The following is a 23228-nucleotide window of genomic DNA, read 5'->3' as shown; positions in this document are numbered from 1 at the left end:
CACAGAAGCTCTAGCATGGTGCTCAGGCTCCGAGTTTAAAAACATAAAGCAAAGTAAATGGCCCTACCCTCCTTACTGTTGATCTTTGTGTTGTTTTATGGTTTCATTCCCCTTACGTTTTTCTTTTTTCTGTGCTGGTCCTGGGGTTTGAACTCAGGATCTGGGTGCTGTCCCTGAATATTAAAGCTCAATGCTAGCACTCTGTACTTGAGTCATAGCTTTACTTCAGCTTCTTGATGGTGGTTAGTTGGAGATAAGAGTTTCACTAACTTTCCTACATGGGCTAGCTTTGAACTGTGATCCTCAGATCTCAGCCTCCTGAATAGCTAGGATTACAGGCATGAGCCACTGATGACTGGCTTATGCCACATTTTCTTTTTCTTTTTTAATTTTTTATTGTAATTAATAGAAGGGTTACATTATATTCACCAGATAGAAGGCACATTACTTAACAATCATTGCTACTCCTTCTCATATTTTTGTTCCCATTTCCCTCCCCCACCCTCTCCCCTCATCTTGTTTTCCCTGCTTCCCTATCTTATTTCAAATAAATAAATATGTATACAATAAAAGATGACAAGGTAAGATACTGTAACAATATGAGAGAACCAAGGGACAACAAAAGAGATGAGAAATAACACAGTGCCACATTTTCTTGATCCATTCATCTTGCAGGGTATCCCAGCTGTTTTCCTATCTTGGCTGTCATGAATAGTGCAGCAGGTATTCTGACTAGTAATATTCAAAAGTGGTGTGCTGGATCCTCCTTTTTTGGAGGGAGGAGGTGGTCGTGGGGCTTGAACTCTGGTCCTGGGTGTTCTGTCTGGTCCTGATTCTTTGTGTCTGGGCTGGCTTTGAACCGCAATCCTCAGATCTCAACCTCCTGAGTAGCTGGAATTACAGGTGTGAACAACATATGCCATGGTTGATAATTTTAGTATAATGAATGTGAAGTATCTATCTTTATGATTTGTATTTTTTGTCTAGTTTAAAAATTTATTTCCTACACAATGACAAAGTTTAAATTCTCTTTACCGAATTTAAAGTTTATTTAGCCCATTTTGACTGTTAATTGACTTCTACATCGTATATAAGGAAAGAATCTTTATAGTACTGCTTTTGTCTATGTAGACATACAGGTAGGCCAGTACCATTCTTAGTGATCTACTACTCTGCTTTGCACATCTAAAACTTATGTGCTGTGTACAGGTATTCTCTTTTATTCTGTAGGTCTACTTACTTATTTCTATATTATACCACACTGTCCTGTTTATTACAGATTTCTAGTACTTTTGTTATTTTGTAGAGCAAATTCTCATGCCTATACTTTTTTAAAACTATTCTTGAGCCTTAGCTTTTTTTAATTTAATTTTTTAATTTTTTATCAGTCTGAGGGCTTGAACTCAGAGCCTGAACACTGTCCTTGGGCTTTTTCCTCAAGGCTAGAGCTCTACCACTTGAGCTACAGAACCACTTCTGGCTTTTCTATGTATGTGGTACCAAGGAATCGAATCTGGTTTTCCCACATGCTAAGTAAGCAAGCACTCTACCATTAGGCCAAACTCCCAACTCAGCTTTCTTTTGAAAAACCAAAATTTTGGCCAGACATGGTGGCTCACACCTGTAATCCTAGCTACTCAGGAGGCTGAGATCTGAAGATTGCTGTTAAGCCAGCCTGCACACTAAAGTCCATGAAACTGTTATCTCAAATTAACCACTAGAAAACCAGAAGTGATGCTGTGGCTCAAGGGGTAGAGCACTAGCATTGAGCTAAAGAGCTCAGAGACAATGCCCAGGCCCAGAGTTCAAGTCCCACAAGTGACAAAAAAAATACCTTTGAAGATTAAAATTTCATTAAGGATATTGATTAGCTTGGGAAGAGTTGACATTATTATGAGAATGTGAGTGTTTCCATTTCTGAGTATAATATCATGCCATATATTTAAATTATAAATGATGTTCTTCTGAATAGCATGTACATATTTGTTGTATTTCTTCATAGCTACTTCGTATTGGGAGCTTTTCTTTTAAGTGCTGTTTCTTAAAGGATGACGCCATTTTCTGTTTATGGCTGATACAAATGAATACATTTGACTTCAGTTCTTGATTCTGTTCTCATGCCTAATTCTCACGTTGCTTCTGTTGATTATAGAGTCTTTCATGAGAAATAATATAATAATCAAAAGGGAGAAGTTTTCTTTTTGCTCTCTATTTATTCTTAATAGATCTGGCCTTCATTTTAACTTTCTGTACAAATTACAACAGTGGGAAGCCTTTTTGGAGGACACTGTCCTTGGACACTTTTTGCTAAAGGCTGGCTCCCTGCCATTTAAGCCACAGTGCCACTTCTGACTTTACTGTGTATGTGGTACTGAGGAATCCAACCCAGGATTTCTCGCATGCTGGGCAAGCACTCTACCACTAGGCTAAGTTCCAGCTCCTGGGAAGCCATCTTATATTGTTCTTTATGATCCCAAGATTTTTAGTGTTTAGTCAGTGTATTAAGAGTTTCTGACAGCAGCATAGAATTCCATTGTGTATAAATACCACATCTTGTTGATCCGCTCATCAACGGAGGGACATCTGGGTTGGTTCCATATCTTTGCTATGGTAAATAGTGCTGCAATGAACATCGTTGTGCTAGTGGATTTAGCCTGTCCTTGTTTCTGGACGAGTCGGTAAATGCCAAGTAGTGGAATTGCTGGGTCATAGGAGAGTTCTATGTTTAGTCTTTTGAGGAACTGCGTATTGCTTTCCATAGTGGTTGAACGAGTTTGTACTCCCACCAACAGTGTAGTAGTAATCCCTCCTGGCCACATCCCCTCCAGCATCTGTTGTCATTCGTTTTCTTGATTCTGGCCATTCTAACTGGAGTGAGGTGGAATCTTAGAGTTGTTTTGATTTGCATTTCTTTCATGACCAGAGATGTTGAGCATTTCTTCATGTGTCTATAGACCATTTTTGTTTCTTCTTCAGAGAAGACTCTCTTTAAATCTTTGGCCCATCTTTTAATGGGATGGCTGTTTCTTTGGAGATTAGTTTTGGAATGATTCAATTTTTTTGAGTTGTTGATATATTTTAGATATGAGGCCTTTGTCTGTTGTATGGTTAGTGAAGATCTTCTGTAGGCTTCCTAACTAATTTACTAGCTATATCCTTTGCCATACAGAAGCTCTACAGTTTAATGCAGTCCCATTTATCCAGCCTTTCTCTGATTTGTTGTGTTTCTTGGTCCTTATTAAGAAAGTTTCAACCTGTGCCAAGGAGGCCTATTGTATCTCCTCTTCCTTCTTGTAAAGTTTTTAGTGTGTCAGCTTTTATCTCGAGGTCTTTGATCCATTTAGAGTTAATTAATTCTAGTGCAGGGTGAAAGAATGACATTGCCCCATTTGTAAGGATATGGAAAGACTTAGAAAAAAAATCATACTAAGTGAAGTAAGCCAGATTTAAAGGAACATAGGCCCAGTAGTCTCCCTCATTTGTCATAATCAGTAGAAACCTTGGGCTCTCCTAGCAGAGATTTACAATAGAACAAAATCTAGAGACATAAGGCCATATAGTATGACACTAAATGTAAGGACCTCTAGGATAAGGAAACAAAAGCCATATAATGAGTGACTGTTTCTCTTATACCAAAAAAAGAAAAAGAAAAAAAGGTGAATGAGAGGCTCCGAGCTCAAACCCCTCCTCCCCCCGTGTGAGCACCAAAAAAAACCCCAAACAAACAACAACAACAAAAAGCAGTGAATGTTTTTCAGAACTGTTAATCAAAGATGTAAGATATAGAATTAAAAAGAAATTTGCTGTTGGGAGCTGGTGGCTCACTGTATTCCTACTACTCCAGAAGCTGAGATTTGCAGATTGGTGTTCAAAGCCAGCCTAGGGAGGAAAGTCCAAAAAACTCTTATGTACAGTTAACCAACAAAAAAGCTGGCAGTACAGCTGTGACTCAAATGTAGAGCACTAGCCTTTAGCAAAACATCTGAGGGACTATGGCTAAGTCTTTAGTTCAAGACTCACAACTGGCCCCCCAGAAAGAAAAAGGGAAATTTATACTTAAAAATGTGCTTAGAAGTTACATAATAGTCTATTAATTTTGATCTATTTTTTTTGTCTATACCAGGGTTTGGCCTAATGCTTGCTGACTTGGTTGTCTATTTTCATTTTTTGTTCATTTATCTTAAGTATGTAGAAGAAAATTTCAATGTTAAATTTCTACACATGTTCATAGAAGTGAATTTCATTGTTACATTACCACACATGCTTATAATATATATATTTTTTTTTTGCCAGTCCTGGGCTTGAGCTCGGGGCGCTCAGGGCTTGAGCACTGTCCTTGTACTTTCTCAAGGCTAGAGCTTTACCACTTGAGCCTCAGCACCACTTCTGGCTTTTTGCTGTGTATGTGGGATACAGAGGAATCGAACCGGGTCTTTGTGCATGCTAGGCAAGCATTCTACCACTAGGCCAAACTCCCGCCCCCCCCCCCCCCCATTACTCTTATCTCCTCTATCATTCTGCTTTAACCCTTTCTAGGCAATCTGTGTGTGTGTGTGTGTGTGTGTGTGTCCTGGGCTTTGAACTTGGGGCCAGGACGTTGTCTCTGAGTTTTCTGCTTAAGGATAATACTCTACCACTTGAACCACAGCTCTCTTTACAGCTTTGTCTAATAAAATTTTGTTATTTTCAAGGTATTGTATGGAACAGAGTAATTATTTCATATATTGGGTAATGAGTACAGTTCTTCTTGGACAATGTCATTGTTTCCTTCACTTCCCTCCAGTTTTTCCCTCCTGTTCCTGCCTACCAGTTGTAAGTTCATTTTCCACATGGTATAGACTGGATACCATGACTGCATTTATTCTCCTTTCTTCCCTCCATTTTCTGCAGCTCTCTTTTGACCCCCTAAAAAGATTAAAACAAACAAACAAACAAAAAAAACCAGGAAAAACAAATAATGAGTAGCAATAACAAAGCCATTCCATTTCCTAAAATTTGTTTTCATAAATAGTGTTATAAATGTTCAAAGGAATTATTCCTTTGGGTTCCTCCACTCTTTTAGTTGTACTGTGTATGAATGCCTACAATCTTGTATAAGTTTCCTTGTATTTTAGATCTAGCTTTCACATATGAGAGAAAACATGGATCGTTATCTCTCTGATCTTGGCTTACCTCACTTACATTTGTTCAAGGTCCTTCCTTCTCCCTGCAAATGGCATAATAGTCTTTCTAATGGATGGGTAAAACCAAATTGTGCATAAGTACCACATTTTTTCATCTACTGTATTGTAGGGCATCTCAACTGTTTTCATAACTTGACTATTACGAGTGGTGCGGCCGTAAATACAGATGTACAAGAGTCTTTACCTTATCCTGATTTGTACTGCATAAATGCCTGAGTGGTTTGGCTGGGTCATAAGGAAGTACTATGTTTGAAGTTTTTGACTCATCTCCAAACTACCTTCTAGAGTGGTTGTACTAAGTTTACATGCTCACCAACAATGCAGTAAAGCTCCTTTTTTCCCAGATTGCCGTCAGTATTCGTTGTTGTTCCAGTTTTCCTTGTTGGCTAATCTAACTGGGATGGGATGGAATCTCAAAAGTTTTGGTTTGTTTTTTGGGTTTTTTTTGTTTTTTCCCATTTAATTTATGGCCAGAGATAGCATTTCTTCATGTGCTTACTGGCCATTCTTCTTCTTAGAAGTCCCTCTTTAACTCCTTTGCCTACTTACTGATATGCTTATTATTGGTTTGGGGAGGGTTTAATTTTTTGAGCTCCCTGGGTGTTTTGGATATTAGGCCTTTGTTAGAATTGCTGGTAAAGATCTCCCATTCTGCTGGTATCTTTCTAGTTTAGTAACTGTGCCCTTTGCTGAGAAGAAACTTTTTGGTTTGATGTAATCCCGTTTGTCAAGTCTCTCCTATTTGCTCTCCACCCAGAACTCTTTCTGCTTATCCCTGTAGGTTATAATGTTTCTCTTGTATATAATTTTAGAGTTTGAGATTTTATGTTGAGGTCTTTTTTTGGGGGGGGGTCATAGGACTTGAACTCTGGGACTGTGCACTCTCCCTGAGCTCTTCAGCTCAGGAACCACCCTATCCCTTGAGCCACACTCCCACACCTCGTTTTCTAGTGCTTAATTAAGACATAAGAGTCTCACCATCTTTAGTGCCCAAGCTGGCTTTTAATTGAGATTCTCAGATCTAGCCTCCTGAGTAACTAAAATTACAGGCCTGAGCCATCTTGCCTGGCTTTTTTTTTTTAACCAGTCCTGGAGCTTCAACTCAGGGCCTGAGCACTGTCATTGGGCTTTCTTAAAGCTGGAGCTCTACCACTTGAGCCACAGTACCACGTCCAGCTTTTTCCATATATGTGGTACCATGGAATTGAACCCAGGTCTTCGTGCATGCTAGGCAAGCACTCTACCACTAGGCAAAACTCCCGACCCCCATTTTACTTTTTTTACTGTTATTTTAAAGGTGACATACAGAGGGGTTATAGTTAGGTAAGTCAGATGAGTACATTTTAATTTTTTTTCTTTTTGCCAGTCGTGGGCTTTGAACTTAGGGCCCGAGCACTGTCCTTGGACTTTTCTCAAGACTAGAGCTCTACCATTTGAGCCACAACACCAGCTTTTTTCTATGTATGTGGTGCTGAGGAATTGAACCCGCATCTTCATGCATTCTAGGCAAGCACTCTACTACCAGGCCAAACTCCCAGCCTAAAAAAAAATTTAAAGAAGAAAATTGCTATCAAGGTAATATACTGAGGGGTTATAGTTATGTAAGTCAGGTAAAGAGTACATTTCTTTGGGAGAATGTCACTCCTTCCCTTGCTCTCTTCCAGTTTTTCCCTTCAAATTTCACCAACATGTTAGTTACATAGTTCATTTTCAACATTGTATCTTGTGAGTCCCTCTGGTACCCACTGTTCTTCCTTTATTCTTCTTTCTTTTCTTTTATCTTCTCTTTCTTTCTTTTCTTTTATCTTCTCTCTCTTTTTCTTTCTTTCTTTCTTTATTTATTTACTTATTTCATAGGGCTTGAACTCTGGCCCTGAGTGCTGTCTCTGAGCTCTTCAGCTCAAAGCTAGCGCTCTATCACTTGAGCCACAGCGCCACTTCTGGTTTTCTGGTTGTTAATTAGCCCAGGCTAACTTTGAGCCTTGAACCTTAGATCTCAACTTCTTGAGTAGCTAGAAGGTGTGAGCCACCAGCAGTCAGCCATTGTTCCTCTATTTCTTTGCCTTCTTTTTCTCCCAAAGACAGATAAACAGACAAGTAAGATAAAAAGAAAATGGACCGGGAATCTAGCCTAGTGGCAAAGTACTTGCCTAGTATGCAGGAAGACCGGGGTTCAGTTCCTCAGTAACACATGCATAGAAAAAGCTGGAAGTGGTGCTATGGCTCAAGTGGCTCAAGAGCCACTTGAGAAAACCCAAGGACAGTGCTCGGGCCCTGAATTCAAGCCCCCAGAACTTGCAAAAAAAACAACAACAACAACAACAACAAAGAAAAATTCTCTTGTTTTTATTTCTTGAAATTCTTTATAAATATTGTTTTATATGATTCATGCACATAGGCATTGTTCTTTTGTGTTCCTCTCACTGTACGTGAATGCCTAGAATCCTGAATAATTTATCATGTCCTGGTATATTTTACATCTAGCTTTGGCATATAAGAAAAAACATACTAAGGTTGAGGTCTTTGATCCATTTTGAATTGATCCACTTTTAATTTTCTACATATAAATGCCAAATTTTCCCAACATAGTAAGAAGCTATCTCTTCCCCACTGTACATCTTTGACTCTCTTGTTAAATGTTAGGTAACTGTAAGTATATGGCATATATCTTTAACTTATAGGGTCTTCTGTCTAGTCCCTTGATTTTCGGGCCTGTTTTTGTGCTAGTACCAAGCTATTATTTATAGTTATTATAATTCTGTAGTAAACATTTAAGTTCTGGCATTGTGATACCACCAACATTGCAGTTATAGCATAAAATTGTTTTGCCTGTTGGAGGTTTTTTTTGTTATTACATATGAATTGGGGGAGAATGCCATCATGATTTTGATGGGGATTGCATTGAACTTGTAGATCACTTGGCATTATGGCTATGTTCACGATATTAATTCTACCTATACATGCACATGGGAAGTCTTTTCATTTCCTTATGTTGTCTTCAATTTCTTTCTTCATATTTTTATAGTTTCACTACAAAAGACATATATAGACATCTTTTGCACCCTTGGTTGGGTTTATTCTTTAATATTTTGTTTCTTTTAGGCTACTGCAAATGGACTTGTTTTCCTGATTTCCGTCTCTGATTGTACATTATTAGTGTACAGAAAAGCTACTGAGGTGGTGTTCATATCCTGCTAATTTGCAAAAGTTAGTCATCTAGGATCTAGTGCATGGAGTCTCTTGGGAGTTCTGGAATTATATTGGAAAAAGAGTAGAGAGAATGGACATCTCGGCCTTGTTCCTGATTTTAGAGGAAATTGTTTTAGTTTATTAACACTTAGTATGATGTTGGCTGTTGGTTTGTCATGGAGAGCCTTTATTAATTTGAGATATGTTCCTTCTATTTCTAGCTTCTCCAGAGATTTTAACATGAATGGATATTGGATTTTGCCAAAGGCATCTAGTAAGATGATCATGTGATTCTTGTCTTTGGCTTTGTTTATGTTGTATACTATGTTTATTGATTTTACATATATTGAACAAGGCTTACATCTCTGGGATAAAAGCCACTTGATCAGCTGGGCACCGGTGGTTCTTGCCTATAATCCTAGCTACTTAGGACGCTGAGATCTCAGGATCTTAGTTCGAAGCCTGCATGTGCAAGAAAGTCCATGAGACGCTTACCTCTAATAAAGTATCCAGAAAAATACAAAAGTGGTGCTGTTGCTCAGGTGGTAGAATCCTAGCTAGGCCCACAGTTCAAGCACCAGGACCAGCAATGTGTTTGGTAGTGAACCTTCTGTTTCTTATTTCATGGAAAAGTTTGAGGAGTATTGCTGTTATTTTGTCCTTTAGATTTTATAGAATTCAGCTGTGAATCCATTGGGACCTGGAGTTTTTCTTGTTGAAAGGCTGTTACTTTTCTTAATCTCATTGCTTGTTATTATTCTATTTAAGTAGTTTTTGTATCCTCTTGGTTCAGCTTAGGCAGCATGTATGTATATCTTAGATTTTTTTTTTTCTTGTCAGTTGTGGGGCTTGAACTCTGGGCCTAAGCACTGTCCCTAAGCTCTTCAGCTCAAGGCTACTGCCCTATCCCTTGAGCCACAGCACCACTTCGTTTTCTGATGGTTAATTGGAGATAAGAGTCTCATAGACTTTAGTGCCTGGGCTGGCTTTGAACTGAGATCCTCAGATCTCAGCCTCCTGGATAGCTAGGATTACAGGCCTGAACCACCACTTCCAGCCTTGTTTTGGGGGTTTGTTTTTTTTGTTGTTGTTTTTTTTGTGGGGTTTTTTGCCAGTCCTGAGGCTTGAACTCAGGTTGTAGGCACTATCCTTGGATACTTTTTGCTCAAAGGCTAGTGCTCTGCCACCACTTCCGGGGAATTGAACCCTGGGCTTCATGCTTGCTAGGCAAGCACTCTACCACTGGGCTACTCCTGGCTCCATGTATTTAGTATATTTTGAACATAGTCTCTCATAATCTTTTGGATTTCTTAGATGTTGGTTGTGATGTTTCCTTTGTCATCTCTAATTTTGTTGATTTGAATCTCTTCTCTCCTTTTTTTTTTTTTAAATCAACTTAATTAGGGGTCTGTCGATTTAGTTAATTTTATTATGGCTTTTTTTTTTTTTTTTTGCAAGTCCTGGACTTTGAACTCAGGGCCTGAGCATTGTCCTTGGACTTTCTCAAGGCTAGAGCTCTACCACTTGAGCCCACAGCACCATTTCTGGCTTTTTTTTTTTCTATGTATGTGGTACCAAGGAATCTAACCCAGGTCTTCGTGCATGCTAGACAAGCATGCTACCACTAGGCTAAACTCCCGGCCCTTCGCTATGGCTTTTTTGATGATTAAATAGAGACCAGAGTCTCACAGACTTTCCTGCCTGGTCTGGCTTTGAACCCTGATCCCAGATCTCAGCCCATTGACTAGCTAGGATTACAGCCATTTGGCACCCATTGCCTATAGACACACTTTTATTCTTAGCTCTTTCCAATATATTAAGCTGTTGGATCATGTAAATTTATTTCATTATAGGAAAAGGTTTTTTTTAATATATCCTTATAGATGAAAATAATGATTTTCCCCCTCTGTAGATTAGAGCTAGAGTCTCGAGTATACTCTATTAATTCTAATGTTTCAATTTACAAAAATTAATTGTGTCTTTCTGTATCAGGTAGTAGAACTACAAAATAGATTATCTGAAGAATCAAAGAAGGCAGATAAATTAGATTTTGAATATAAGCGACTGAAAGAGAAAGTAGACAGTCTTCAAAAAGAAAAAGATGTAAGTATATGTATTAGAGTTTTTTATTTTCAGAATTGCTGAAATCAACACGATATTAATTTATGTTTTCACTACATTCCTTTTTCTATATAAATAAACTTAGAAATTCTATTTTTAAATTTCAGAAATAACATAAAAGATGCAAGGCACATTTTGCTTTCATTCTGATTTTTTTTAATATATATTTATCTATTCTACCATTGTTGCCACTTTTAGATTGTTTTACTCTCGACTTGCTGTAAAATTGTGTGTCTTTTCTGTTTCTTAGAATTTATAGAGAAGACAGTTTTTGTCATTCAACATATTTTGAATGTTAAAGGTACTTTTTATTTTCATGATTTGTGAATATGAATACCTTATCATTTTATTTTTATGTTAAAGATGAAGTAGGTAGATTTGTTTCTTACTTTTAACTGTATATTCCATGCTGCCTTGCAATAGTAGATATGTAATATTGTTACAATGGAAAAATAGTGTTTGAATCTTTTTCAGCTTATGTGGTCATTCCATAGTAGATCACAAGATAAAATATCCCCATGTTCATTATTATTTATTGTTTTGTTAGGAAAGCAAAGAACGCTGATTACTTAATTCATAAAACTCAAGCTAATCTTTCTTGTTTTTGTATCTCTTCAGAGGTTAAGAACAGAAAGGGATTCTCTGAAAGAAACTATTGAAGAGCTTCGTTGTGTACAGGCTCAAGAGGGGCAGCTTACCACTCAAGGTAAAACATCGCAACAAGATAATCTACTTGGATAGTATCAATAAAAGTATTAGATTTACTTTAACATAATTAATTTGCCACCTTAAGAAAAAGAAAAATTTTAAGTATCTTAGTTGTATTAGCTCAAAATTTATCTCTCTTAACTTGAAAACTCAACTCTGAAAAGACTTTCAAACCTTTTTAAAAATGTTTAAATATAGCTAGGTACCAGTGGCTTATGCCTGTGATTCTAGCTACTCAGGAGGCTCAAATATGAGGATCACAATTCAGAGCCAGCCTGGGCATAAAAATCTGTGGGACTCTTATCTCCACTTAACCATCAGAAAACCAGAAGTGGTGCTGTGGCTCAGGTGTTCGAGCACTAACATTGAGCTAAAGAGCTCAGGATCAGTGCCCAGGCCCAGAGTTCAAGCCCCACGACTGACCAAAAAAAAAAATTTAAATATAGTTTTATTGTTAAGATGTTGTACACAAGTGTTATCATTTCATAAGTCCGGTAATGAGTATATTTCTTTTGGACAGCGTCACCCCTTCCTTTGCTTTCCTCTAGTTTTTCCCTCTCAAGACTTTTAAAACTATGTCTTAAACTTTAGGTTGGCACTGGTGGCTCATGTCTATAATCCTTCCTACTTGGGAGGCTGAGGTTTCAGGATCATGGTTTGAAGCTGTCCTAGGCAGGGATCTATTGAAACGCTCCCTTATCTCTTACTACCACCCCCCCTTTTTTTTTCTTTTTGTGCTGAGGTTCACACACAGGGCCTTCTGCAAGCTATACAAGCACTCTACCAGAGAGGTACCCCTCAGAATTACCCCTCTAAAATTACAATAGTACCAAACAGAAATAAAATGCTAAGTGGTACATATCTAATTCCAAGACTTGAAAGGCTGAAGCAAAAAGGATCACAATTTTGAGTCTATCCTGAGCTGAATAAGGCTGAGACCCTATCTGAAATTAAATATAAAATAAAAATGGCTGGGACCTGAAGTAGCTCACTCATACAATATTAGCATTGTAGAAGTCTCTAGGTTCTTTCCTAGGAAGAAGAAGATGCAGTGCTGTGGAAACAGATGGTTTCTTTAAGAAGTTAAAAATAGAATTACTATTGATTTAGCATTCTCATTTCTAATTCCATTATACTCAAAAGAATTGATAGTGGTGGCTCAACCAGTATTTATGCACAGATGTTAAGATATGCAACCAACCCAGATGCTCCTCCGTAGATGATTGGATCAAGAAGATGTGGTACTTATGTATAATGTAATTCCATGCTGCCATCAGAAAGAATGACATTGCCCCATTTGTAAGGAACTGGAGAGACTTGAAAAAAATCATATTAAGTGAAGTAAGCCTACCCAAAGGAACATAGGCTCAGTGGTTTCCCTCATTTGTAATAAATAGTACACATCTAGGACTCTCCTAGCAGAGGATCAAAATAGCTCAAAACCTAGGTACAGAAGAGGATGGGACTAAATGAGTGGAACTCAAGGATATGGAAACAAGAGATGTATCTTGTGTGATTGTTGTTCTTAATGTACTATGTTATTTCTCTTCTCTTGTTTTACCCTTTGGTTAATCTCATATTGTCATTGTATCTGACTGTTACCTGGCATATTGTATATATGTCTATTTGTTTATTTGAAATAGGAAAGGGAAGGGGGGGAAACAAGATGATTGGGAGGAGTTGGGGGAGGGAAATGGGGACAAAAACATGAGAAGGGCTATCAATGTGTGAGAAGTATTGCACCAACTACCTAGTGAATGTAACTAACCCCTCTACATTACCCTGAGAATAAAAAATTTAAAAAAAATTTTGAAAAGGGAAAAAATGATTTTCCTTATATATATATGTATCTATATCTATCTACGTGTATATATATATATATATATATGGCATAGGTTTCTAAATACAAAAAAAACCTGATTTTTGCTATTAAATAACTCAAGGTAGGGATTCCTACAGAAATTGAATTATGTGAATAAAGGATGGGTTTTCATTAACATAGTATTATTCATGTCTGTGTTTATAGGGTTAATACCTCTGGGAAGTCAAGAATCTTCAGATAGCCTTGCAGCAGAAATTATTACACCTGAAATCAGGTAAGGAGGTAGTAATGTTTACAGTCACCCTGCACAATATTTCTGGAGAAAATTTGCAGTATAAAAAGTACAAGTTCAGCCCAGTGCCCATGGCTTATGCCTGTAATCCTAACTATTTTGGAGGCTGAGATCTGATGATCATAATTTGAAGCCAGCTTGGGTAATAATCCAATTAAACACCAAAACTGTCACTGTGGTTCAAGTGGTAGAGCACTAGCCATGAACACAAAGAGACTCAGGGACAACAGCCAAGCCCCAGGTTTAAGCCTCACAACTGTAAAAAAAATGTTTTTAAATTAAAAAAGCATAAATTCCTGTATTACTGAAACTTTAAAATGAAGTCCATATTGAATTTTCAATTTTTCACTAGGTTAGTTTTTTTCAGCTAATGTCCAACAGACTTTTCTCATTTTGATAAAATAGTTTTTCTTTTTTTAATTGTAATTAATAGAAGGGTTACAGTTATTCACCAGATAGAAGGTGCATTACTTCACAAACATTGATACCCCTTCTCATGTTTTTGTCCCCGTTTCCCTCCCTCATCTTGTTTTCCCCCCTTCCCTATCCTTTTTCAAATAAACAAATAAACATATATACAATATACCAGATAACAAGGTAAGATACTATAATAATATGAGAATAACCAAGGGACAACAAAAGAGATGAAAAATAAGGTAGTACATTAAGAACAATTACAATATACAATATACCAGATAACAAGGTAAGATACTATAATAATATGAGAATAACCAAGGGACAACAAAAGAGATGAAAAATAAGGTAGTACATTAAGAACAACAGTTACACATTTTATGGCTCTTGTTTCCATACCCTGGAGGTCCTTTCATTTAGCCTCATCCTATATGGCCTTTCCTATCTAGGTTTTGAGCTATTGTAATCCTCTTCTAGGAGAGTCCAAGGTTTGTAACTATTACAAATGAGGGAAACCATTGATAGAATAGTTAAGTTGTTGCTTTTTTTTTCCATTTGGAATGGTCTAGGAAAAATTCAGTGCTGTAGATCAAAATAAATTTTGTCTTTATTCTTTCATCAGTAACACCTTAACTTTTTTATTTATTCATAGTATTTTTAAAATTCCTTTCCTACCTTCTGTGTATGTGAATGAAAATTAGGGGGCTGAAGAGGGTAACCAGGAGTCCAAAAAAATGACCCATCCTGAATGACTTTTACCTTTTTAGGGATCTGTATGTCCCTTTCTAAAATGGACAATTGATTGTGGATTTTTGTTTGTTTGTTTTTTGTTGTTTGTTTGTTTGTTTTCAGTCCTGGGGCTTGAACTGATGGCCTGGGACTGTCCTTAGAGTCTAGCCCTCAAGGCTAGGGACCAGTTGAGCCAGAGTACCACTTTCGGCTTTTGATATTTTCAATGGGTAATTTTTGTATAAGAGCTTTTTATATCTTTTTTTTTTTTTTTTGCCAGTCCTGGGCTTGAGCTCAGGGCCTGAGCACTGTCCTTGGACTTTCGCAAGGCTAGAGGTCTACCACTTGAGCCTCAGCACCACTTCCGGCTTTTTTCTATGTATGTGGTACCGAGGAATCGAACCCGGGTCTTCATGCATGCTAGGCAAGCACTTTAACCACTAGGCCAAACTCCCGGCCTCAGAATACTTTTCTTATCTAAGATAATTACCTTTTATGGGTATTAATCTTAAGGAAATAGCCAAGGATATACACAAAGCATATTATAAAGCTAATCAGTATCAACATATAAAGTTCAAAATTGAACAATAATAATTTGTATATCCTAATATATAGTTTAAAATACTGAAGAATAATTGATAATTGAAAAGATTATGAGAATTTTAACTATAGGTAACAAATCCCAATACAACATGTATTGGGGTTACGTTTTCTTTTATTTATATTTTTGATACTTTTAGTTATTCAATAAATATAATTATAATAATATAGTTAAGCAATGTGATGTCAGGAAAGTTCATTGAGACTCTTATCTCCAATTAAGTAGCAAAATGTTGGAAATGGCACTGTGGCTCAAAGTGGTAGCACACTAGACTTAAGTAAAATAGCTCTGGCCCAGCGGACAGGGTGGAAAAAAGGTCATTTTAGGCTTTTTGTTTGTTTTGCATAGTAAGGACAGTTTTTCATGGGACTCATTTTAAAGACATTTTGTGGAAAGAAAAGAATGTATTATTTCTTTAATGCAAGTTAATTTTCAAATAAATTTTCCTGCAGTACATGTGTTGAGAAGTTCTAAGTGAATGTTGTCTGGCAGTAGCACAAATGATATCGTTCAACTACCTAATTTTACTACAGTGACTTGTAAAAATAGTTTTACATATATATGTTGGAGTGGGCATACTGGATATTTAAACAGTCCTCATATTTTGCCAGCAAGCTATTGGTCATTCAAGAGCATATATTAGAGATCATGTTTTCCCATGAGAACCAAAGAACAAATATATTAATCATATCTTCAAGAGTCAGGCAGGAAGTAGAATTTGGAAATTCCTTCATTAAAAATCATAATATATAAAAATATTTTAATTACCTCAGATTATTCATTTTGAAAAGAAATTTATTACAGGTGCTTTATTATTTCTCATTTGTTTTCTCTATATTGAATCTGTTACTGTGTTTGGCTTATTTTGATTCCTATATTGTATTGAAGTACCCAGGTGATTGGTTTTTATTTTACTTCTTCAGGGAGAAACTTATTCGTCTCCAGCATGAGAATAAGATGTTAAAAATTCATCAAGAGGGTTCAGACAATGAAAAAATTGCCTTGTTGCAGAGCCTTCTAGATGATGCAAACCTACGCAAGAATGAATTGGAGACAGAGAATAGGTATAGTATACATAGGAGTCAGCCTTCAGCACAGGTTCTCCTTTGCCTTGATTGCGATCCCCTTAAAGAGAGGTTTGAATTGTATTTTGAAAATGGCCATGTGCAATTGTATTTCCTTTTGAGAGTACTTTAATCTGTTTCTTTGCTTTTGAATTTAGCAGAGATTATCATACTTTTTTAAAATTCATACATATATTTATTAAGGTTTTTCTTAGAATAATTTTTCCCAGTCCTGGGGCTTGAACTCTTGGCCTGGGTATCATACTTTTTTTAAATTTAAGTAATTGTACAAAGTAGTTTTAATTCTAGATGTCAGAATATGAGTACAATGCATCTTAATTAATGTCCCTTCCATTGTACTCTACTGTCTTTCCCCATCTCATCCTTCCTCATGTTCTTTTTTTCTTCTTTAATTTTATTTTTATCTTCAATTAGTTGTATAAAGGAGTTACTGTTCAACAAAGTATATGAATACAGTGAATCTTGATCAGTGTCACCCCTTCCACTATTCTCTTCCATCTTTCCCCTTTCATTCCTACTCATGCTCTTTATAACAATGTTATCTTCTTCATTTCTTCAAGATAATTCCAAAGCTCTAGTCTTATTAGTAACTCATTAAAAGTAGATGATTATCTAGATATGATGGTGTGTGCCTACTTTGAAAATGTAAGAACAATCTTGAGTTGAAGGCCAGCCCAGACTAAGTATCAAGAACCCATCTCTGGAGCAAATTTAAAAAAAGAGAGAGAAGCCGGACGGGCGCGGTGGCTCACACTTGTTATCCTAGCTACTCAGGAGGCTGAGATCTGAGGATCAAGGTTCAAAGCCAGCCTGAGCACAAAAGAACTTGAGACTCTTATCTCCAGTTAACCTCTAGAAAACGGGAAATGGGGCTTGGCTGAAGGATAGAGTGGTAGGCTTGAGCTGAAGAGCTCAGGAACGACACCCACACCCAGGGGTCGAGGGCTAGCCTTGAGCTGAAGAGGTCAGGGACAGTGCCCAGGTCGAGTTCAAGCCCCATGACCCACAAGGGAGAGAGGGAGGGAGGGAGGGAGGGAGGAGAGAGAGAGAGAGAGAGAGAGAGAGAGAGAGAGAGAGAGAGAGAGAGAGAGCGAGAGAGCGCACACTAGTATCATAGCTCAAGTGATAAGTGTTTTGTTTAGCATGATGTTCAGTCTGTACTTCCTTCAAAAAAAAAAGAGAGAATTTTAAAAGGCCACCATCTAATCTTCAATTCTCATTTTTACAATTGTATTTTATAGTGCATGATCAAGTTACTAAAGTTTATCTTCTCGCTGGCTGTTTAAAAAGATCATTTTACTGTGGAGTTTGAATTAAGCATTATTCTAATCTGATACTTTTTGTATCACTTACTTTGAGGATTTAGAATATGGCAATTTAACCAAACAGTCATTATTCTACCCAAAAGGTTTAGATATATTCTGTTAATGCATTCTTTCAAATCCACTTATGTTGAAATCAGTAGTTCTCTCTGACAGGTTAAGCTTCATATTTTGTTTGACTTGTCTCTTAATTCATTTCCAGTTTTTAAATCCTTCACAGATAACACTTGTAATCACATGTTCTTTGTTCTTATGGCCATGATATATTCTTCTTTACTTATGGCCATGATATATTATTTTTTTTGGGGGGGTGCTTAAACTCAGGGCCTTGTGCTCAGCTATGCCCATTCACAGTTGGTACCCTATTACCACTTGAGACATACCTGTAGTCATTTTGCTGGTTAATTGGCAATACAGTCTGGTGAACTTTTCTGCTCTAAGATTCTTAAATCTCAACAACCTCCTTTATAGCTAATATTACAGGCATGGCTACCAGCACCATTAGATTTGACATTTTGCATTTTTTGCCAGTCCTAAGGCTTGAACTTAGGCCTAGGCACTGTCTTTGGGCTTTCTTGAGGCTAGAGCTCTACCACTTGGACCACAGCACTACTTCTGGCTTTTTCTGTGATACCCAGGAATCAAACCCAGGGCTTCATACATACTAGGTAAACACTCTACCACTAGGCCACACTCCTGGCCCCAGATTTGACATTTTTTAAAAATAATTTTCTGCTATGACAGGTCCTGTGTTTGACTTTATATATTCTTCGTGTAGGAGTCAGTCTTTACAAATAACAATTGTGGCTTTTCTATATCCTTCCATTCTTCCTATAAATTTGAGTTCTAAAGGTGCTGAGATATTAAACTGATTCTAGGAATTTTAATATCATTGAGGCGGGAGTTTGGCCTAGTGGTAGTGTGCTTGCCTAGCGTGCATGAAGACCTGGGTTCGATTCCTCGGTACCACATACATAGAAAAAAACGCCGGAAGTGGTGCTAAAGCTCAAGTAGTAGACCTTTAGCCTTGAGGAAGTCCAAGGACAGTGTTCAGGCCCTGAGCCCAAGCCCAGGACTGGCAAAAAATTTAAAAAAAAATATTGAGCATGAATTGCAAAGCAGTTTCATACATGAAATCTCAGTGAATGAGTGAACTCATATAGTGAATGAGTTCCTTTAAGAAAATACTTGGATGGGCTGAGCTTAGTGGTAGAGTGCTTGCCTAGCATGCACAGAGACCCAGGTTTGATTCCCCAATACCACATACATAGAAAAGCCGGAAGTGCTGATGTGGCTCAACTGGTAGAGTACCACCTTTGAGGAAAGCCCAAGGACAGTGCTCAAGCCCTGAGTTCAGTCCCCAGGGCTGGCAGGAAAAAAAAAAAAAAAAAAGTGCTTGGAGCCAGGCATTGGTGGCTCACACATGTAATCCTAGCAACTCAGGAAGCTAAGATCTGAGGATCACCGCTGAATGTCAGCCAGGGCAGAAAAGTCCCTCATGAGACTCTTACCTCCAATAAAATACTCAAAAAAGCCATAGGTGGTAGAGCACTACTCTTGAGCACAAAGAGCCTCAGAAACATTGCCCAGGCCCTGAGTTCAAGCCTGAGGACTAGCCAAAAAGAGAAGCCCAAAAAACAAGTAGTTGGATAACTCAGGGCAAAAAGGTGAATAAGTGCCGCAGTGGAGCTCACTGGAAACTGATGAAAGTGAGCTATGCAACTAGTGAAACAAGTGGGAGGGACTAGAAGAAAATGAAGGAACAGAAGACACTGTACAAAAGGAATTGTACTCATTACCCAACTCTTGTAATTGCAGTCGCTCTGCACATCACCTCTAATAATAAAGCAAATTAATTTTAAAAATAAAAATACAATGTCCAGCCAACGCCTCCCCCTAAAAAAGCAAATGTGGAAAAAGATTAAAATAGAGAAGATGGAGAAAGAAAGGTTATAGAAAATAGTAGTCATAACAGTTCAGCTTTAGGCTTACAGGTGTTTTGTGGACTCCCCCTTTAATAGTTCTTACCTCTGGGATTTTTTTTTTTCAGTCCTGAGGCTTGAACTTAGGACCTGCAGTTTTGTGCGAGCACTCTACCACCTGAGCTCTACTTCCAGCTTTTTGATGGCTAATTGGAAATAAGAGTCTCATGGACTTGACTAGTTGGGCTGGCTTTTAACTGATCCTCAGAGATCAGCTTTCTGATTAGCTAGGATTGCAGGTGTGAGCCACTGGTGCTATCTTCATGTAGACAGTTTTTCCTATCTAAATTTTATTCCACTGAAAAACTACCCACAACCTCTTTCATAATGTTATACATTTTTACATTTTATAATATTGTTCTTTTCTTATCAGAAATACTGTTCCAGTCTAGTATTTCCTTTTTATTAGCATAATTAATATTAGCATATTAATTGTAAAAATGAATTCTTTTCTGTGGCATTTCCATTAATGTACAAATTGTACTTTTTTGGTCAGTTGTGAGACTTGAACTCAGGGCCTGGGTACTGTCCCTAAGCCTCTTTGTGTTCAAGGCTAGTGCTTGACTACTTGAGCCACAGCACCACTTCCAGGTTTGAATTAGAGATAAGACTCTCACAGGATCTTTTCTGCCCAGGCTGGCTTGAGATCTCAACCTCCTAAGTAGCTATGATTATAGATATGAGTTACTGGCACCTGCCTTACAAATTGTACTTTCATCATACCCACTCATTTTACTCTCTATAACCTCTTTTCCTTCCTTTGCATCTCCTTCCCAGACCCTAATCCCTCTTTTATTTGTAGGTTTTTCTTTTTATTTTTATTCTAAGAATCCAATATGAGAGAAAATATACAACTGCTTGTCTTTCTCTTACTTATTTCAGTTCTCCATATTATTCCTATTACTTTTCTGTAAATGTAAGGTGGTGGTCTTAGTGGCTGAATAAAATTTCATTGATTATACATTATATCTCTATCTCTATATCTATAGAGATAGAGATAGAGATATATATGCCATTGTCCTGAAATGTTTCCTCTATGTTTTCGTCTCAACCTTTCAAAGTTTTTAGTCTTTTTTTTTTTTTTTGCCAGTCCTGGGCTTGAACTCAGGGCCTGAATACTGTCCTTGGGTTTTCTCAAGGCTAGAGCTCTACCACTTGAGCCTCAGCACCACTTCTGGCTTTTTTTCTATGTATGTGGTACCAGGAATCAAACCCAGGTCTTCATACATGTTAGGCAAGCACTCTGCCATTAGGCCAAACTCCCGACCCCAGTTTTTAATCTTACATTAAGGCTTTTGATCCATTTTGAATTGACTTTTTTAATATGGGGAGAGATGGGGATTTACTTGAAAGTAAAAATCTTCTACTTATGGATATTCAGTCTTTTCTCCAATGAATGCCTTTTGGTATCTCTTCCAAAAATCAATTGGCTAAAAAGGAGTGGATTTATATGTTTTTAGCTCCTGTAATTTTCCTCTGGCCTATGGTTCTGTTATTATGCTTTGCTGTTTTTGTTACTGTAGATTTGTATACTATGTTTTGAAATAAAGTATGGTTGTGGTTCCTTTAGCATTAGTTTTCTTGCTCAGGATTGCTTTGACTATTCAAAATCTTTGGTACATGAATTTTAGGACTATTAGCATAGCATAGTAAGTTGGAGAACTGAGGAGTTTATGAGATTGGCATTATTAAAGTTTGTTTTGGTTATTCTAGATTCAGCCAAAGTTGATAATTATTGATTATGGGATATACTGCATATATTTAGTATTTGGTACAAAATGCAAAGGGATATATATTATCTAATCTGTTCCTTTTTCTGATTTCAGCCTTTTCCTAATACCATTTTTGAATATCATATTTCCTCATTTTTCTGTGCATCTCTGGACATAAATGACTACAGTAATATTTCATTTATTATTACAGTCCTAATTGAAGTTAAGCCTACTTTACCTCTGAGTCTTTAATTTTCTGAGCAGTTATGATTCCTCTATTCTATGAACTGTTTTGAAATAAGTGACTATATTTGTTGGGTTTTGTTGTTGTTTTTGGAGGTGGAGGTTACCTCTACATTTGACTGTACATTTCTTTTTTTTATTGTAATTAGTAAAAGGGTTACATGATATTTGCCAGATAGAAGGTGCATTAATTCACATACATTGATACCCTTTCACATGTCTTGGTACCCATTTCCCTCCCCCCCCCATACCCTCCACCCTGTACATTTCTTTTCTTTTCCTTTTTTCTTTTTTTTTTTGGTCAGTCCTGTTCTTGAAGTCTGGGCCTAGGCACTGACCCTGAGCTCTTCAGCTCAAAGCTAGTGCTCTACCATGTGAGCTACAGCACCACTTCTGGTTTTCTTGTTGTTAAGTGCCAACAAGTGGCACTGTGGCTCATGTGGTAGAGTGCTAGCCTTGAGCTGAAGAACTCAGGGACAATGCCAGGCCCAGAGTTCAAGCCCCTCGACCCACAAAAAAAGAAAATAGCAAAGTGGCAGGATACAAAATTAACCTGCAAAAGTCAATAGCCTTTCTGTATGCCATCAAAATGCAAACAGAAGGTGAAATCAAGAAAATGATACCATTTGCAATAGCCCCAAAAGACTAAAATATTTAGGAATTAGCCAAAAATGTAAAGGAATTATTTAATGAAAGCTATAAAAACCTAACAAAAGAAATTAAAGAGGATATCGGGAAATGGAAAGACATCCCATGTAAATGAGTAGAGAGAACCAATATAGTGAAAATGGCCTTACCACCAAAATTGATATACAAATTCAAAGCAATCCCCTTCAAAATCCCAAAGACATTCTTTACTGAAATAGAAGGTGTAATCCAAAGGTTCATATGAAACAACAAAAGACCTAGAATAGCCAAAACAATTCTAGGCAAAAAGAGCAATGCAGGTGGTATTATAATACCAGACTTCAAACTCTACCACAGAGCCATAACAACAACAACAACACACACACAAAAAAAACAGCATGGTATTGGCACAAAAATAGACAAATGGAATAGAAGATCCAGAAATAAAACCACATACCTATAGTCAACTTATATTTGACAGAGGAGCCAGAGATATGCAGTGGAACAAACACAGCCTATTCAATTATTGGTGCTGGCAAAACTGGGCAGCCACATGCAGAAAACTAAAAATTGACCCTAGCCTTTCGCCATTCATAAGCATTAACTCAAAATGGATCAAAGACCTCAATGTCAGACCAGAAACTTTGAAACTGTTCCATGATAGAGTAAGAGAGACACTGGAACTCATAGGCACAGGTAAAAACTTCCTGAACAGAATCTCAGGGTCACAACAGATTGGAGAGAGACTCGACAAATGGGACTACCTAAAAATGAAAAGTTTCTGCACAGATAAAAGCATAGCTACTAAAGCTGAAAGACAGCCAATTGGCAAGATATTTACCAATAATACATCAGACAAATGCTTAATATCCAGTATTTACAGGGAACTCAAGAAACTAATCCCCCACAAATCCAACAAACCAATCACTAAATGGGCAAGGGAACTAAAGAGAGACTTATCGAAAGAAGAGGTTAAAATGGCAGAAAAGCATATGAGAAAATGTTCATCATCCATGGTCATAAAGGAAATGCAAATAAAGTCAACTTTGTAAGATACCACCTTACCTCAATTAGAATGGCCAATATTCTGAACTCAGACAATGACAAATGCTGGTGGAGTTGTGGAGAAAGAGAAAGCCTGTTGCATTGCTGGTGGGAACGTAAACAAGTTTAGCCACTCTGGAAGGCAGTTTGGAGG

At 37.4% G+C, this 23228-nt stretch overlaps 1 protein-coding gene across 3 annotated transcripts in view; it reads left to right on the top strand.

The window, feature by feature from the left end:
* Positions 1-23228, top strand: part of Hook3 (hook microtubule tethering protein 3) — a 109941-nt gene that overhangs the window by 62540 nt on the left and 24173 nt on the right. For 2 of the 3 annotated variants that reach the window (XM_090353841.1, XM_090353840.1), the window contains exons 12-15: positions 10365-10475; positions 11112-11199; positions 13228-13297; positions 15983-16123. In XM_090353841.1, the coding sequence (XP_090209967.1) occupies positions 10365-10475; positions 11112-11199; positions 13228-13297; positions 15983-16123 (410 nt within the window). The remainder of the gene's footprint in view (positions 1-10364; positions 10476-11111; positions 11200-13227; positions 13298-15982; positions 16124-23228) is intronic. The other variant, XM_090353842.1, reaches the window with a different exon arrangement.

The sequence above is a fragment of the Megascapheus bottae genome, chromosome 20 (genome assembly GCF_031878675.1).
Source record: "Megascapheus bottae isolate mThoBot1 chromosome 20, mThoBot2.hap1, whole genome shotgun sequence".
NCBI lineage: Eukaryota > Metazoa > Chordata > Mammalia > Rodentia > Geomyidae > Megascapheus > Megascapheus bottae.
This window is presented reverse-complemented; position numbering and strand designations above follow the sequence as displayed.